Source organism: Bombina bombina, chromosome 2 (assembly GCF_027579735.1).
Source record: "Bombina bombina isolate aBomBom1 chromosome 2, aBomBom1.pri, whole genome shotgun sequence".
Lineage (NCBI taxonomy): Eukaryota > Metazoa > Chordata > Amphibia > Anura > Bombinatoridae > Bombina > Bombina bombina.
Window position 1 is genome coordinate 783,279,052 of NC_069500.1, and position 20,146 is coordinate 783,299,197.

General features: G+C 36.2%; 1 protein-coding gene across 2 annotated transcripts in view; it reads left to right on the forward strand.

Moving 5' to 3' along the window:
• The window catches only part of LOC128649597 (beta-1,4-galactosyltransferase 2-like), a 109,537-nt gene that overhangs the window by 59,806 nt on the left and 29,585 nt on the right, over window positions 1–20,146 (forward strand). Inside the window, exon 5 of one of the 2 annotated variants that reach the window (XR_008400681.1) lies at window positions 7,197–7,329. Coding sequence is in view for 1 of the 2 variants with exons in the window: in XM_053702953.1 (XP_053558928.1) it covers window positions 7,197–7,319 (123 nt within the window). In the remaining variant the exon portion in view is untranslated. The remainder of the gene's footprint in view (window positions 1–7,196; window positions 7,330–20,146) is intronic. The other variant, XM_053702953.1, reaches the window with a different exon arrangement.

Here is a 20,146-nt window from a genome sequence, read left to right on the forward strand (position 1 = left end):
CATTGTTGAAGCCCGATTCCTCTCAGAGTACAGCGAATGTCAGAGGGACGTGAAGGGAGTATCACTTATTTGAATACGATGATTTCCCTAACGGGGGTCTATTTCATAGGTTCTCTGTTATCGGTCGTAGAGATTCATCTCCTACCTCCCTTTTCAGATCGACGATATACTCTCAATTTACCATTACCCTACTGATAGCTGTTTTAGTACTGGTTTGGCTATCTGCTATATGTGGATGGGTGTCTTTTGGTAAGTATGTTTCCATTACTTAAGACACTCTCAGCTATGGTTTGGCACTTTATGCATTTATATAAAGTTCTAAATATATGTATTGTACTTATATTTGCCATGAGTCAGGTTCATTTATTTCCTTCTGCAGACTGTCAGTTTCATATTTGGGGAATTTAAACATTTTAAGAAATGTATTTCTTACCTGGGGTTTAGTCTTTTTTTCAATTGACTTCTTCTTGCAATTGCGGGTATTAGGCCCGCGGGTGCGTCAAATGCTAAACTTTATTGCGTCATTCTTAGCGCGAATATTTTTGGCGCAAAAAAATACATTTATGACGTAACTTCGTCATTTCCAGCATCATACGTGTCGCCGAGACCTTTCACACGGCGGTGTCATTAGTGACGCGAGTGTGTCATTTCCAGTTATTTTTGTCGCCAAAAAAGTTTACGTTACTTTGTGCGTCATACTTGGCGCCAAACTTTTTCATTATTTCAATACCCCTTGTATGTTTGCCTCTTGCTTTTTTCTCTATCAGAGGCCTATGCTTTTGCATTTTTTCCCATTCCTGAAACTGTCATATAAGGAAATAGATAATTTTGCTTTATATGTTGTTTTTTCTCTTACATTGTGCAAGATGTCCCAATCTGATCCTGTCTCAGAGGTTTCTGCTGGAACATTGCTGCCTGACATCGGTTCTACCAAAGCTAAGTGCATTTGTTGTAAAATTGTAGAAATTATTTCACCGAATGTCATTTGTAATAGTTGCCATGATAAACTTTTACATGCAGATAGTGTTTCCATCAGTAATAGTACATTGCCAGTTGCAGTTCCTTCAACTTCTAATGTGCATGATATACCTGTAAATTTTAAAGAATTTGTTTCTGATTCTATTCTGAAGGCTTTGTCTGCATTTCCACCTTCTAATAAATGTAAAAGGTCTTTTAAAACTTCTCATTTAGCTGATGAAATTTCAAATGACCAACAACATAATAATTTATCCTCTTCTGATGAGGATCTATCTGAGACAGAAGATCCTTCCTCAGACATTGACACTGACAAATCTACTTATTTATTTAAAATAGAGTATATGCGTTCTTTATTAAAAGAAGTGTTAATTACTTTGGATATTGAGGTAACCAGTCCTATTGACGTTCAGTCTAATAAACGTTTAAATGCTGTTTTTAAACCTCCTGTGGTTTCTCCAGGGGTTTTTCCTATTCCTGAGGCTATTTCTGATATGATTTCTAGGGAATGGAATAAGCCAGGTACTTCTTTTATTCCTTTTTCAAGGTTTAAAAAATTGTATCCTTTACCAGCAAAATCTATAGAGTTTTGAGAAAAAATCCCCAAAGTTGATGGGGCTATTTCTACTCTTGCTAAATGTACCACTATTCCTATGGAAGATAGTACTTTCTTTAAGGAGCATTTAGATAGGAAGCTTGAATCTTATCTAAGGAAGGCCTATTTATATTCAAGTCATCTTCTCAGACCTGCTATTTCTTTGGCTGATGTTGCGGCTGCATTAACTTTCTGGTTGGAGAATTTAGCGCAACAAGAATTGGATTCTGACATATCTAGCATTATTTGCTTACTGCAACATGCTAATCATTTTATTTGTGATGCCATTTTTGATGTTATCAAAATTGATGTTAGATCCATGTCTTTAGCTATATTAGCTAGAAGAGCTTTGTGGCTTAAATCTTGGAATGCTGATATGACATCTAAATCTAGATTACTATCTCTTTCTTTCCAAGGTAATAATGTATTTGGTTCTCAGTTGGATTCTATTATTTCAACTATTACTGGAGGAAAAGTACTTTTTCTGCCTCAGGATAAAAAACCTAAGGGTAAATCTAAGGCTTCTAACCGGTTTCGTTCCTTTCATCAGAATAAGGAACAAAAACTCAATCCTCCTCCCAAGGAATCTGCTTCCAATTGGAAGCCTTCCTCAAATTGGAATAAACCCAAGCCATTTAGGAAATCAAAGTCAGTCCCTAAGTCCGCATGAAGGTGCGGCCCTCATTCCACCTCAGCTGGTAGGGGGCAGATTAAGGTTTTTCAAGGATTTTTGGATAAAATCTGTCCATAATCATTGGATTCAGAGCATTGTCTCTCAAGGGTATTGAATAGGATTCAAAGTAAGACCTCCTGTGAGAAGATTTTTTCTCTCACGTATCCCTGTAAATCCAGTAAAAGCTCAGGCTTTTCTGAAGTGTGTTTCAGACCTGGAGTCTTCAGGGGTAATCATGCCAGTTCCTCCTCAGGAACAAGGTTTGGGGTTTTTTTCAAACCTATTCATTGTACCAAAGAAAGAAAATTTATTCAGATCAGTTCTGGATCTGAAAATTTTGAATCGTTATGTAAGATTTCCAACTTTCAAGATGTTGACTATAAGGACTATTCTGCCTTTTGTTCAGCAAGGACATTATATGTCCACAATAGACTTGCAGGATGCATACCTTCATATTCTGATTCATCCAGAACACTATCAGTTTCTGAGATTCTCTTTTCTAGACAAGCATTACCAATTTGTTGCTCTTCCATTTGGCCTAGCAACAGCTCCAAGAATCTTTTCAAAGGTTCTAGGTGCCCTACTATCTGTAATCAGAGAACAGGGTATTGCGGTGTTTCCTTATTTGGACGATATCTTGGAACTAGCTCAGTCTTCACATTCTGCAGAATCTCACACGAATCAACTAGTGTTGTTTCTTCAGAAACATGGTTGGAGGATCAATTTACCAAAAAGTTTCTTGATTCCTCAGACAAGGGTCACTTTTTTAGGCTTCCAGATAGATTCAGTGTCCATGACTCTGTCTCTAACAGACAAGAGACGTTTAAAATTGGTCGCAGCATGCCGGCACCTTCAGTCTCAGTCATTCCCTTCAGTGGCTATGTGCATGGAAGTTTTAGGTCTCCTGACTGCAGCATCGGACGCGATCCCCTTTGCTCGTTTTCACATGAGACCTCTACAGCTTTGTATGCTGAATCAATGGTGCAGGGATTATACAAAGATATCACAATTAATATCCTTGAATCCCAATATACGACACTCTCTGACATGGTGGATAGATCACCATCGTTTGGTTCAAGGGGCTTCTTTTGTTCAGCCAACCTGGACTGTGATCTCAACAGATGCGAGTCTTTCGGGTTGGGGAGCTGTTTGGGGATCTCTGACAGCACAAGGGGTTTGGAAATCTCAAGAGGCGAGATTACCAATAAATATTTTAGAACTCTGTGCAATTCTCAGGGCTCTTCAGTTCTGGCCTCTGCTAAAGAGAGAACCATTCATTTGTTTTCAGACAGACAATATCACAACTGTGGCTTATGTCAATCATCAGGGGGGACTCACAGTCCCCAAGCTATGAAAGAAGTATCTCAGATAATTGCTTGGGCGGAATCCAGCTCCTGTCTAATCTCTGCGGTGCATATCCCAGGTGTAGACAATTGGGAGGCGGATTATCTCAGCCGCCAGACTTTACATCCAGGGGAGTGGTCTCTCCATCCAGATGTGTTTTCTCAGATTGTTCAGATGTGGGGTCTTCCAGAGATAGATCTCATGGCCTCTCATCTAAACAAGAAACTTCCCAGATACCTGTCCAGGTCCAGGGATGTTCAGGCAGAAGCAGTGGACGGAAGCATTGGATGTGCTGACACTTCCTTGGTGTTATCATCCTGCTTACATCTTCTCGCCTCTAGTTCTCCTTCCAAGAGTGATCTCCAAAATCATCATGGAACAGTCTTTTGTGTTGCTGGTGGCTCCAGCATGGCCACACAGGTTTTGGTATGCGGATCTGGTTCGGATGTCCAGTTTCCCGCCTTGGCCACTTCCAATATGGCCGGACCTACTATCTCAAGGTCCGTTTTTCCATCAGGATCTCAAATCATTAAATTTGAAGGTATGGAAATTGAACGCTTAGTTCTAAGTCATAGAGGTTTCTCTGACTCAGTGATTAATAGTATGTTACAAGCTCGTAAATCTGTCTCTAGAAAGATTTATTATAGAGTTTGGAAGACTTACATTTCATGGTGTTCTTCTCATAAATTCTCCTGGCATTCTTTTAGAATTCCTAGAATTTTACAGTTTCTTCAGGATGGTTTGGATAAGGGTATGTCTGCAAGTTCCTTGAAAGGACAAATCTCTGCTCTTTCTGTTTTATTTCACAGAAAGATTGCTATACTTCCTGATATACACTGTTTTGTACAGGCTTTAATTCGTATTAAGCCTGTCATTAAGTCAATTTCTCCTCCTTGGAGTCTTAATTTGGTTCTGAAGGCTTTACAGGCTCCTCCATTTGAACCTATGCATTCTTTAGACATTAAACTACTTTCTTGGAATGTGTTGTTTCTTTTGGCCATCTCTTCTGCTAGAAGAGTTTCTGAGTTATCTGCTCTTTCTTGTGAGTCTCCTTTTCTGATTTTTCATCAGGATAAGGCAGTTTTGCGGACTTCTTTTCAATTTTTACCTAAGGTTGTGAATTCTAACAACATTAGTAGAGAAATTGTTGTCCCTTCTTTATGTCCTAATCCTAAGAATTCTTTGGAGAGATCCTTACATTCTTTGGATGTGGTAAGAACTTTGAAATATTATGTGGAAGCTACTAAAGATTTCAGGAAGACTTCCAGTCTATTTGTTTTATTTTCTGGTCCTAGGAAAGGTCAGAAGGCTTCTGCTATTTCCTTGGCTTCTTGGTTGAAACTTTTGATTCATCAAGCTTATTTGGAGTCAGGTCAGGCCCCGCCTCAGAGAATTACAGCTCATTCTACTAGATCAGTCTCCACTTGGTCCTCTTTGCATACATTTACTAAATTCTACCGTTTTTATGTATTTGCTTCTTCGGAAGCAGTTTTTGGTAGAAAAGTTCTTCAGGCAGCTGTTTCAGTTTGATTCATAAATAAATTAATTTCTTTCATATTGGCAAGAGTCCATGAGGCCCACCCTTTTTATGGTGGTTATGATTTTTTGTATAAAGCACAATTATTTCCAAATTTCCTTTGTTGATGTTTCTACTCCTTTCTTTATCACCCCACTGCTTGGCTATTCATTAAACTGAATTGTGAGTGTGGTGAGGGGTGTATTTATAGGCATTTTGAGGTTTGGGAAACTTTGCCCCTCCTGGTAGGATTGTATATCCCATATGTCACTAGCTCATGGACTCTTGCCAATATGAAATAAATGAATTTATCAGGTAAGTTCTTACATAAATTATGTTTTTTGTAAAATCTATATGAATATATGCAGGTATAAATATATACAGATATATATATAGAAATGAATATTTAGAAATACAAAGAACTTTTTCCTCTATGTGAAGAACATTAGAATGTAAAATATTTAAAGTACATATACAGTAAAACACATTATAAAATATTAAATAGGAATACAAATTATTTGTATTATGTTCAGGTATTTGAGTAAGTGAGTGCTGGACTTTCTCTGTGTGCTGTATTAATTTGTTTTGTAATTTCCCCTATGGGCCTTGCACCCAGACCTGTCTGGGGTTAACTGCCTGCGACTCTGGGGACAGTGCAGCTTCCTGAGAGTGCTATTGTGCTCCCAGGGCTGTGCATGTTGCAGGGTCATGGGATGTGTACCCGGTCCGGTCTGAGAGTGCAGTCCCCTTCCGTGTTTTGTATATTTCTAGGGTGATTACATAAGCCTGTGCACCCTTCACTTGTTCCCAGTTTGTTGGATTGAAAGCTTGCATTGTGTGGCTGTTTAGGGACTCAGGTTTTGGAAGAGACCTTGACGTGGTACCTGGGCTTGTCCCATTTGGCCAGATGCAGTAACTAATTCTTCCATTTTTGCTTTTAATCTTAACTGAGAGCTTGTAAGTGAGTGCTGGACTTTCTCTGTGTGCTGTATTAATTTGTTTTGTAATTTTCCCTATGGGTCTTGCACCCTGACCTGTCTGGGGTTAACTGCCTGTGACTCTGGGGACAGTGCAGCTTCCTGAGAGTTCTATTGTTCTCCCAGGGCTGTGCATGTTGCAGGATCATGGGATGTGTACCCGGTCCGGTCTGAGAGTGCAGTCCCCTTGTATGTATCATCCTCTACACTTATAAATGTAACCTATTAGCTGCAAATCAATGTATTTCAACAAAACAGTTACAAAAAGGCACAGTAAAGTACGAATTGAACTCTCATGATTTAGAAAGAGCATGCAATTTTAAACATCAAATTTACTTTTATTATCTACTTTGCTTTGTTATCTTTGTAACCTTTGTTGAAAAGCATACCTAGGTAGGCTGAAGAACAGCAATGCACTACCTGGAAGTTAACTGCTGATTGGTGGCTGCACATATATGCCATTTGCCATTGGCTTACCTGATATGTTAAGATAGCTCCCAGTAGTGCATTGCTGCTCCTTCAACAAAAGATATCAAGAGAATGAGGTAAATGTGATGATAATACATTTGAAAGTTGGTTAAAATTGTATGCTCTATCTGAATCGTAAAAATTCAAGTAAAATTTTCTCACACATGTATAATTAGCTTCCATTATCTGGGAATCTCTCTAAAGTTTTTAGCATAAGCTGTGACACATGACTGAAAAAATGAAAATAAAAATAAATAAATAAATAAATCTACCTTGAGTGGATTTTAATCTGTGATTCTCATACATCAAGCATACATGCTAATGGATACAACAGTAATATATTACTACCTCCAATACCATTCAAATTCAAGTCACAACAATTTTCTGATTTAACACAATTATCATGTTGCTATTTATGTGCTGATCTGGGATATATATTGAAATGGTAAATTTGTAATATTTTTGACCAAAATAACAGCTATATATCAACGTTCTATTACAACTAAAATGTTAGTGAAGAATAATACAAGTCTGAGTTTATTCTGTATTGATGTATATATCATATTTTTAAAATATTTAAGATTTAACTATGCAATATGAACAATCAATGTTTGACAAAAATAATTCTCTTTTATTCTCTTTTTACAGATTATTCTATAGTACAGCATTTGGAGGAATAGTGGGCTTTAGTAGGGAACAATATCTGAAAGTAAATGGATTCTCCAACCTTTTCTGGGGATGGGGGAAAGAAGATGACGAGCTATATCAAAGGTTTGTCTTGGTAAATAAAATCACAATTTAATAACAATAATCCATTATTATACTGCCAGCCATTAGATCAGCTTCTTCTATTTTATGGTGACATTTTTTAGGTCTCATTTAAAAAAACAAAAATGCAGTGGTAAGCAAATTGCCTTTTCCCGCGCGATAGTATTATGCCCTCCAGAACCATAATTGAAGTGACAGAACCATCTGTGTTCTATGAGGAGTTATATGATCTTTATAATTGATTAATATATTTGCATCTATGTTATATTGTACCCCTGCAACATATGTTTTTGTAACTGGTTATGCAATGTTCTTACATTTAAAGTAACATTTTCCTGCAATAATTTGTTAGCGCATGCTATTTTTGCATAATTTATTCTAGCTATTTGTTTATCCCCGCAAAAATGTTAAACTCATAGGTAAATTTCTACTCAGGAGACATAAGCATAGGTAGACAATTGGTAAGAAGCTTGAACACAATAAATCATTTAAGGTCATTGCTGCCCTTAAATATTTAGAGCTAGATTACAAATGGAGCGCTAATTTAACATGCTCCCGTAAACGGGCAAATATACTCGTTTACAGGGCACACGTTAAATATCAAGCTTGCGGTAGCACTTTGTGCTTGAGTTCATTAACCAGAGATCAGATCTCTGGTTAATGTAAAAGTGTTTCCCCAATTGCCCCCAAAATATAGTTTAAGATACCTTTTTTAAAATAAAAATGGTAGCTTTTTTTTTAAATAACTGCACAACGCATTTTTAAGGGGTTAAAGTGAGTGGATACGGGATGTTAGAAAAAAACAGCACTGAAAAGTTCCTTTACATTGCGATCTATGGGGACTGTTAAAACTATAAATATATATACTTATATACATATATATTTATTTGTTAATATGTGTATATACACATATAAACATATAAATATATATGTAAATATTCATATTCATATATATTTAAACTTTGCTGTACCTTTGCTGCGTTACTTACCCCCTTCGCTGCACTAGGTTCTCTGCCGTGATTATCAGCATGAGAACAAGGCTCCCGTTGGAGCCTATGGAAGCACGGTTTTGTGAACGCAAAGCTTGCATGCAATGCAAATGCGAGGTTGCCTTCGCATTACATTGAACCTGTAATACCAGTGCACATTTGCCGATATTACTGAGTGAAGCGCAAATATCACGCTTGCGAAAGCGCAATTTTGCGCTCCACTCGTAATCTGTCCCTTTGTATTCTAGTGGGCTCTGTTAGTCAGCTTTTCTAGCTTAATATCCAGAAGCTCCCATGGTATGCAACATCATAATTGATCACTTAAATGGACAACTTTTGTGGATTAGCAAATTCTTTGGACACGCTCAAGATAATAATATTCCATATTATCTTGGAATAATTGAAAACATGTCAAAAAGTCCAGTTTTGCACTTTATCAACTACCTTTGTGTATTGAATTATAAGTCTTCTTTAATGACAAAATAACGTGCAAAACACATGGTTGGTAGGATCAGCAAAGCCATTGCTGTGCTTGCATCATATGGGAGATTTACCTGCTATCTGCTCAGATCCGATCTGAACTTTTCCCAATATGAAAATGTTATCACTTGGATTTTTATCTCTCAGAATGTGAAAAACATGCATCTAGAATTGAGAAACTGCCAATAAACAGGATAAAAAAAAACATGCATCTAGAATTGAGAAACTGCCAATAAACAGGATAAAAAAAACATGCATCTAGAATTGAGAAACTGCCAATAAACAGGATAAAAAAAAAACATGCATCTAGAATTGAGAAACTGCCAATAAACAGGATAAAAAAAAACATGCATCTAGAATTGAGAAACTGCCAATAAACAGGATAAAAAAAACATGCATCTAGAATTGAGAAACTGCCAATAAACAGGATCAGAAAAACATGCATCTAGAATTGAGAAACTGCCAATAAACAGGATAAAAAAAAAACATGCATCTAGAATTGAGAAACTGCCAATAAACAGGATAAAAAAAAACATGCATCTAGAATTGAGAAACTGCCAATAAACAGGATAAAAAAAACATGCATCTAGAATTGAGAAACTGCCAATAAACAGGATAAAAAAAAAACATGCATCTAGAATTGAGAAACTGCCAATAAACAGGATAAAAAAAAACATGCATCTAGAATTGAGAAACTGCCAATAAACAGGATAAAAAAAACATGCATCTAGAATTGAGAAACTGCCAATAAACAGGATCAGAAAAACATGCATCTAGAATTGAGAAACTGCCAATAAACAGGATAAAAAAAAAACATGCATCTAGAATTGAGAAACTGCCAATAAACAGGATAAAAAAAAACATGCATCTAGAATTGAGAAACTGCCAATAAACAGGATCAGAAAGATTAGAATCAACCCTATATTTCAAATTCAAAAGGCTAAATCAGGCACTTGGCAGACGGTAGAATTTATTATCATGAGGAAAAAGTGATTAAAAAAAACAGACTGGCATGCTGGAATTTGAATTCAGAATGCTAAACTGCAGGGCAAGCTAAGACAACTGGGAAAATAGAAACTCCTAAATAGTCACCAAGACAAATGCATTTTTGGAAAGAAACACCTGTAGGGACACCAAAATGAGCATGTGATATATCATGTTGTGTGTGTGAGAATGACTAACTCACACACACACACACACTCTAACCTATGTTATACCAATGATGTATGTTATCAGTCTATGCCTGATACACTGAAAAGAGGAAGACAAATATTTACACATAGTTTATACTTCTTAATACCAGATAAGGTACATGACATGGAAGTTTTGGGCGCATTCATGTCTTCCAACTATATACAGGGATGCAGATGTTAGATGCACCTAATAGTGAGATGTCAATAGGAAAACACCTATTGTAAGTATAAGAAGTGCCAAGAGTAATATATTACAAATGTGTGTAATGTGTAAGTGACTGACAACAGAGAGTCAGGAACACTCCCCTGAAATGACCAATAATCCTATATTGGAAAAAAATAATATATATATATATATATATATATATACAGGTAGCCCTCAGTTTACGCCGGGGTTAGGTTCCAGAAGGAATGGTTGTAAATCGAAACCGTTGTAAATTGAAACCCAGTTGATAATGTAAGTCAATGGGAAGTGAGGGAGATAGGTTCCAGGCCCCTCTCAAAATTGTCATAAGTAACACCTAATACATTATTTTTAAAGCTTTGAAATGAAGACTTTAAATGCTAAACAGCATTATAAACCTAATAAAATAATCCCACAACACAGAATATATAATTAAACTAAGTTAAATTAACAAAAACATTTGCTAAACTGCATTATAAACCTAATAAAATAATCACACAACACAGACTTCACTTGCATTTTTCTGCAAACAGTTCTTTCTATGAATTCCAATCTGGGCTGATTTATAGACAGGAAGATCTTGTTCCTTTGAAATCTGCTCGATAGCTTTGGTCTGGTTAAAGTGATTAATTTCAGCTTGCTTGGCTTTGCTGCAACACAAGCGGACAGCTCCACCTACTGGCTATTTTAATAAATGCACTGCTTCTCAATGCTTTTCAATAGCAGTCACATGACTGGAAAAAAAGGTTGTTATTCTGAAACGGTGTAAATTGAACCGTTGTAAAACGAGGGCCACCTGTATATATATATATATATATATATATATATATATATATATATATATATATATATATATATAAAATAAAGTGTATCAAATTATCAAAAATATCAGTGATAAATATAAAGAGATCTAGTAAATATCTCTGTGCTAAAAGTGCATTGGGTGCAATATCATATAATGTACAGCATCAACAAACATAAATCCTGTACTCAAACTTGATAGAGATGAAAGTCCTCAGAAAGTCTCATGAAAGATCCACAGGGTCCAAATAAGTTCTCCTTATAAAAGACCAAGGTCCAGGGTAGAAATAATTCAAAAGACCATAGGCTGCAACCGTCTTCCAAAAACTTGATGGCAAAACAAGTAAAATGGATGATCTGTAAAAATGTAGAAAAAAAGAGGGCGTCAATAGTGCGCAATCAGTGGTTCAGGATCTTTGCACACTCAAAACAAACCATTATACTTAAGTTACAAAGTATAAAGCACTTGAAAAGGGCCACAAACGCCTGCTGGACCTTTATAACCTGTCCAGAAAGCATATCCTCCCGTAATGATGTCAGGTCTCCGATAAGAATGTAGTAGTACACAAACAGTGTCTAAATCTTTTCGGCTCAATCTCTCAAGATTAGTGAAGATCGCTCCACAAAGATACTGTAGATAAAAAATAATGGTGTATTTAATATATGTTTTATTAAAGCCTATCTGTTTTTAAGATTTGGGCACCACGACTCTACATCACTCTGCGGTAGCTCCACTTTGTATCTGTTACTGAGTGACGCATTATTGCCGATAGCACTTGCTACTTTTTATCTATAGTATCTTTGTGGAATGCTATAATAAGTGCCAATCTTGGGAGCCAGAGCCGAAAAGATTTAGACACTGTTTGTGTACTACTATATTCTTATCGGAGACCTCACATCATTACGGGAGGATAAGCTTTCTGGACAGCTTATAAAGGTCCAGCAGGCATTTGTGGCACTTTTCAAGTGCTTTATACTTTGTAAGTATAATGGTTTGTTTTGCATGTGCAAAGATCCTGAACCACTGATTGTGCACTATTGGCGCCCTTTTTCTTTTCTACCTGTCTACAGATCATGTCTTCCAACTAACTGTCAATATCCAATTTAAGAAAGGGACACCCAGGGTTGTTAAGAAGCATGTTGTTCTTACCTCCAGTATATTGTGGTGAAGGCAACATAAATAAAATAAAGATATATAGTGTACCTGTCCATTATGTCATATGGAGAGTACTGTGCTTCATTAATTAATATAGGGGAGTATGGGAGACATATTCTAGTAAAAAAACAGACATCCCTTATTTTAAGGGACTGGCTTTATTTGACAACACAATTCCCCCCTCCCCCCCCCCAAAAAAAAAGATATGATTCATTTCCATCTCTCTCTATGGTGTGGAATCTACAGGTGGAGCCATACAAATATTTGATAATATTTTGCAGGCAATATACCTGCCATTTGCTTGAAGAGATAGATGAGCTCCATTTTAGCAGAGTAGCAGGTATTTCTTGCATAATTGATCTGCTGAATAATCACTTACGTCATTTGTACTCTTTTAAATGTCAAGATGCCATTTAGATGGGATTTAGCAACTTAGAAAAAAAAACTTTGAAGAATGTAATTTCTTAGAAAAAGTGTATGTGGCATTACAATGGCTAAAGGGTATAACCAGATACTTCAAATGCTTATACTTATTGCAAAAAGAATGTTTACATCCATCAACTTCTTGTATACTGACCACATTGCTGGCATCTTGAATGTCTTGTTAAATATCTTCAACAACCAAAGTTTAAACAACAAAAGCACAACCACATTCATGAGATCTAATGAAACATTATGAACTGAAAAATAAGAATAATTAAAAAAAAAATTAAAGGGTCAATTTATCAAAGTGCGAGCAGACATGATACAATGTAGCGTATCATGTCCACCGCACATCAATAAATGTAATCGTCCGCTAGCAGGGGGTAACATAGTAACATAGTAGATGAGGTTGAAAAAAAGACTGAAGTCCATTGTTCAACCTATACAAATCTAAAATTCTTAAATAATCCTAGTAAAAGGTTACCTATTTAATACTAGCAATCATATCCAGGAATGTTGTTTCTAGACAGAAATCTATCCAAACAATTTTTAAATGTATCTAGGTTATTGGCATTCACTACCTCCTTTGGTAATGAGTGCCACAAATTTTATTGCTCTTACAGTGAAAAAACGTTTCTGTTGCAGGAGATTAAATCTTCTTTTCTTCAACATTCAATTGTGACCTCTTGTCACAAACAATTTTCTTGGAATAAACAGAGCTTCTGCCATCTCTGTATATGGGCCTTGAATATATTTATATAAAGTAATTATGTCACCTCTCAATCGCCTTTTTTCCTTCTCTGAACTTTTTCTAGTTCTGTAATATCTTTTTTGCGATCGGTCCCCAAAACTGCACTCCATAATCAAGGTGAGGTCTTACCAGGGATTTATATAGTGACAAAATTATGCTTTCCTCCCTTGAATCAATTCCTCTTTTAATGCATGCTAGAATCTTATTAGCCTTTGTAGCCTTTGTAACCACTGCCCTGCATTTGGCACCCATCTTTAGCTTGTTATTTATTACTACTCCCAAATCCCTTTCCTCCTCTGTTTGGCTAAGTCTTGTCCCATTTAAATAATATGTTGCCTGCTTATTTTTACTTCCAAAATGTAGAACCTTGCATTTTCTCGTATTAAATTTAATTTTCCATTTACCTGTCCATACTTCAAATTTTTGCAAATCCCTTTGTAATGAAAGTTCATCCTGCTCTGACCTAATGACCTTACTTAACTTAGTATCATCTGCAAAAATAGAGATGTCGCTATTTAATCCTTGCTCCAAGTCATTTATTAAAATATTAAAAAGAACGGGGCCCAGTATTGATCCCTGGGGGACTCCACTGATTTCCTTTGTCCAATCTGAGTATGATCCATTCACTACTACTCGTTGCTCCCTATTTTTTATCCAGTTATTTATCCATGAGCTAACATGTTCAGCTATTCCCAGTCCCTTAATTTTGTGCACTAATCTCTCATGCGGCACTGTATCAAATGCCTTTGCAAAATCTAAGTATATCACATCAACTGATTCCCCTTTATCTATATTTTTACTTACTTCCTCATAGAATTTAATTATATTAGTTTGACATGATCTATTTCTCATAAAACCATGCTGATTTGAACTCATAATCTTGTTTACATGAATGTGCTCATCAATATAATCCCTTCAAATATCTTCCCCACTATTGATGTCAGACTAACTGGTCTATCGCTTCCTGAATCATCCCTGCTTCCCTTTTTGAAGAGTGACACCACATTAGCTTTACGCCAATCCTGGGGTACCATGCCTGAGGATAATGAGTCTTGAAAAAATAAGAGTAGAGGTTTGTCTATAACAGTGCTAAGTTCCCTTAACACCCTTGGGTGTATTCCATCTGGGTCTGGAGTTTTATTTACGTTAATATTATCCAGTTTTTCCCTGATTGCTATTTATGTACTTAAAGAACCTTTTAAGGTTAGACTTAGAATCCTTTGCAATTAATTTTTCATTGTTAATTTTGGCATTTTTTTTTGTTTTTTGCATGCTTTGTTATATTCCTTATAAATATGGTATGTTGAGTCTGTACTATTTTCTTCGAATAATTTAAATGCCCTACATTTTTTCCTAATTTCTCTTTACACATTTTTATTTAGCCACATTGGCTTGGATTTTTAATTTTTATTTTTATAACCATATGGTATTTGTTGATATGCATATTTATATAACAAAGTTTTAAATGTTATTCATTTATCCTCTGTATTTTTATTAGAGAATGCTTTGTCCCAATTTATGTTATTCAATGATTTCCTTAAATCGTTGAATTTTGCTTTCTTAAAATTAAAAGCCTTAGTTAAACCATTAAGACACTGCTTATGAAAAGAGAATTCAAATGTTATTATGTTATGATTACTGTTACCCAAATGTTCTTTGACTTCTATGTTTGATATTATATCAGTTTTGTTTGATAGCACTAAATCAAAAATAGCTTTACTCCTAGTTGGCTCCTCTATTAATTGTGACAAGAAGTTACCCCCCTTAGCTGAATTACTAGTTTCATTGGCCCAGTTTATATCAGGGTAGTTAAAATCTCCCATAATTACAGCATTGTTATTAGCAGCCTTACCTATTTGCATTAGTAGTTGAGTTTCCTCCAGGTCACTAATGTTGGGGGGCTTGTAGCATGTTCAAAGTAATATTTTTTTAGGATTTCCCCCCCACTCTTTATTTTAACTGACAGGGTCTCTACATTGCCACCTGTATCATAAATATCTTTCCTTATTGTAGGTTTAAGGTTAGGTTTAATAAACATGCAGATTCCTCCACCCCTTTTATTATTCTTGTCCTTCCTAAATAAAGTATACCCCTCTAAGTTAACTGCCCAGTCATATGAATCATCCCACCAAGTTTTAGTTATACTGATAACATCATAGTCCTCTTCTGCAACTAAGAGCTCCAGCTCCCCCATTTTACCTGTCATGCATTTAATTTCCATGTGCTTTCTGCTGCTACTTGGTGTGTGTTCCTCCATACTTTCTAACGTGATATTTCTTAAAGGGACACTCAATCAAAACTAAACTTTCATTATTCAGATAGAGCATGCCATTTTAAACAACTTTCCAATATACTTCCATTAATAAAATGTGCACAGTCTTTTTATATTTAAACTTTTTTGAGTCACCAGCTCCTACTGAGCATGTGCAAGAATAAGTGTGTATGCATTTGTGAATGGCTGGTGGCTGACACATGGTATGTGTATGCATTTGTGATTGGCTGATGGCTGTCACATGGTACAGGGGGAGTGGAAAAAGACATAACTTTTAAAATTGTCAGAATAAAAATCTACTACTCATTTGAAGTTCAGACTAAGTGCTATTGCATTGTCTTGTTATCTTGCATTTGTTGATTATGCAAATCTACTATGTTGACTGGTCCTTTAAGTCATCCCTTCCTTGAGATATTATAGGTGTGACATATTCACAGACTGATCTCTCTGTTCTATTGTGTTCTAACTGACCCTCCCCCCTTTGCCTAGTTTAAAAGATTCTCTAAACGTGCTTCCATCTTTTCCCCTGTCATTCAGGTGAAATCCATCCTTACTGTACAGATTGTACCCAAGTGAAAAGTCAGCTCAGTGCTCTAAAAAGTTAAACCTCTCATTTCTACACCATGTTTTTAACCATGAATTAACAGACCTTAGCTCCTTCTTCCTTACTGAGTTAGCACACGGCACTGGTGGTAATATCTCTGAAAATTTTACTTTGGAGGTCCTTGTTTTAAGCTTGCTACCTAACTCCCTGAAGTCATTTTTTTAGGACTCTCCATCTCCCGCTGATTCCTTCATTAGTACTAATATGTACCATGACTGCAGGATCAGACCCACATCCCTCTAACATTCTATCAATACGCTCCACAATATGCCTAACACAAGCCCCTGGAATGCAGAAAACTGTTCTATTTAAAGGGTCTGGATGATAAACTACCCTATCTTCCTTCCTAATTATAGAGTCTCCTATCACCAACATCTGCCTCAGGCCCTGACTTGTATGCCCCTCTTCTATGACTGAAGGACTGTTAACTATAGTATGCCCCTCTATCATGTCTGAAGGACTGCCCACCATAGTGCTCCTCTTCCATGACTAAAGGACTGTTCACTATACTAGGCAAAACAGCCCTCTCTGACACTGCCACCCTTTAACTGATATCTCCAACATCTTAACTTAATCTGGCAAATCTGTTGGGGTATACCAGCTCAGAACTGGCCTGTCTCTTCCGCTTAAATTTAGTTTGTCCTCTAACTGTGACCGAGCTACATTCTGGAGTTTCCTCATCTGAATCCTCCCCACTCCAACTGCTAGAACCATTAACAACCAGCTCAGTCCTATCCATTTCCCTTTCAAGTGTCTGAATTTTATGCAGTGTTGCAATTTGTTCCTCCAGAACTCCAATATGAGTTTCTAAAGAGACAATATGCTCACACTTGCCACAGACATATAATCCCTGAAGTGGCTGCTCAAGTGATGCAAATTTGTGGCAAGCTGTACACTGAATGAGATTCTCACACATGCTTAGTAAAAGGTTTAACTTATAAAAAATAATTAATTATATTTCCCCTTGGTTACTCCAAATCCTTGTTTGCCCAACTACGTTGTTTAACTGCTTACTTAAACAGACAATCTTACTGTAACAGATAATAAAGGCAGCAGATCCTCTCAGAGCAGGCTCACAGAGTTACTGTGCTAGGTAGGCCCACACAGGTGAAAATAATCCCTCCCCTAATTATCCACACAGGGGAAAAATAAAAAATGAAGGGTAGAAACAAACAAAAACAGTTTGTTTGTTTTTTAAATCCACCCCTTGCACAGCAAACAATTTAAAAATTAACGTGTTTAGCTAACTGCTTACTTAAACAGACAATCTTTCTTTAACAGATAATAAAGGCAGCAGACCCTCTCAGAGCCTCTCAGAGGGGTGTCAATCAGCCCGATCATATAGGATCGGGCGGATTGATGTCTGCGGCCTCAGAGCAGGCAGAGCCTGAAGGCGCACGCGGAAACAGGGGCATCAAGCTCCATTCGGAGTTTGATAATTCTGCCCCCATATCTTAAAAGGCAGCATTCACAAATCACAGCGACATATCATACCCTGTTTGGGAAATTTTATATACCTATGTTGAGACAGCTTTCTTGCCAACCTATAAAAACAAAAGAGCTAAAGGTTATATTACTAGCGCATTCATTGAAACTATAGAAGCATTGATGACTATATTAATTTATTTAGAAATGTATATTGGCTATAACTGGGGGTAGAAGATACCAGTGGCACTACTGTATTATATTGTATAAACCCCAAGTCCCGGATCTTAGAAATCTGTGTACAGAAAATATTTAAGGGGGTATTGGTGCTGTGTATTGAAATCTAAACTATACAAGAGCTTAAAGAGAGGTAAAGAGGCCAACTCTTAGAAACAATACACATATAGCACTCAGGGGTCAGACAGGTACATTAAGCTGTGTAGCTAATTGTGAATACAACTTGTATAACATGCATTACATGGAAAATGGGAGAACAAAAACTAAAATTAAAATATAACTTTTATTTGGGTTACTAATAAAAATAGGAAAAGTGAACTTAAAATTACACTTAGGTACCTTACGTTGGATATGTAAGGTTTAAAGAAGAGAGTGACCATAGATTGTTTCTTATATAGAGTTGACTCTGTAATTCGCAGCGTGGGTTAAAGCGGCTGGTTATATATATTGGCCTAAAGAACCTCTTGATAAATAGCTATTCAGCTATAACTTACAAATGTATGAATGCGTCAACCGTAATGTGATAGAAACATATGTATTACTTAGGATGTAATATATTATAATATGTTATAGAAAGTCACTGGATATATCATCGATAATAGTGTAATGAAGGTTCCCATTACGTAGCATATAGTATAATGGTTATTGAGTAACATACATAAGAGCTTAGAAAATTCTATATAGAGTACAGAACAAATAGAGCCGTGATGAGGGTTGGTCTAACTCCGCTAGCTCCTGTGAATTACTAGTGCAGCGTTAGTGTGTGGGAATTATACTTGGTACATTTGTATCCTAACTTTCTTAGGTGAATATACGTAGCTCTTCATGCAAGACCTGTAATAGTTTGGCTCAAGTAGTTCAGTAAATACATATGATGTGTGTCAATCATGCCACAGAGAAAATATCTGTTTTTAACACTCAGTCACTGCATAGACATTGTATTACTTGGTGAATCACACATTTATTAATAACAGGCAATATCGGTTCAAATGTGTCCTAGTAATTTGGCTTGCTCAGGTAATTATAATTAATGTGTGTTATACAAGTTCTATTCACAATTAGCTACACAGCTTAATGTACCTGTCTGACCCCTGACTGCTATTTTTGTATTCTTTCTAAGAGTTGGTCTCTTTACCTCTCTTTAAGCTCTTGTATAATTTAGATTTCAATACACAGTACCAATACCCCCTTATATATTATCTGTACACAGATTTCTAAGATCCGGGACTTGGGATTTATACAATATAATACAGTACTGCCCTTGGTATCTTCTACTCCTAGTTAAACTCACTTGCCTGTTCTCAGGTTTCACTCCAATAGAGCACACTATTCTAACAATAGTACAACAACTTGACGCTAATAACAAATATGTCATCCAAATGGGAACATGATAGACAATCTAGACAGCAAAATAGAGAATCAGATCTAAATAATGTATTTAAAAATTCTTCTGAAACACACTCAATATTCAAGATAAAATGAATATAGCTCTCAGAGACATTCATAAATTAATGTTCAAACAAGATAAATTGTGGTGGAATCACCATTTTTTTTAGAAATATATTGAACTTAAATTAATTCCTAGAGGGCTTAGAATACAACTATTTCCAGCTTTCAAATTTGGCAATCCTGACCATAACATTGTATGGGAAGAAGCACTCTCTGAGTGCTCAGAAAAAATAATGAAAATTTGAATAAAGCATGGCAAAGCTGAATATGAATTACTTGAAAGCAAGGTTCAAGAGTTAAACACACAATTGCAAGAATTTAAAACTATCAGAGAATTTGAGCAGACATATAAACAATATCAGAAGGAATTGGATAAATATGAGAACGAAATAAAACAAATTAAACAAGGGAAACTCAGTAGGGACAAAACAGATTATGCCAACAAGAGAGTATACAAATGGAAAAAGAGAACAAACCCAAACAAAGAAAGGTCATCAAGAGTAAACGTCAATCAAAGTGATGTTTCTAAATCAGAAGGAGAGGAATCAGAGGCCCAAGAATCAGAAACAGAACCACAGACACCTAACCCTGATAGCCATATTAGAATTACATGGGGGAAAAGGGAAGATTTTTTAGGAGCAGGTGCCTCTTCACAAATAGACAGGCAGGGGGAAAGCCAAAAAGGCAAAACAGAAGCCAGTCACACAAAACCAACAAAAAGGGCTGGAAACCCTGCCAGAGAGCTCCAACCCCCTTTTCTCAAATGAAAATGACTCATTGAGAATAATAAATCTATAACAGAAACTACTATCAGAGGAAGACAAACAAGTACTAACTAAAGGTATGTCCTTCTGTCCCACTCAAAT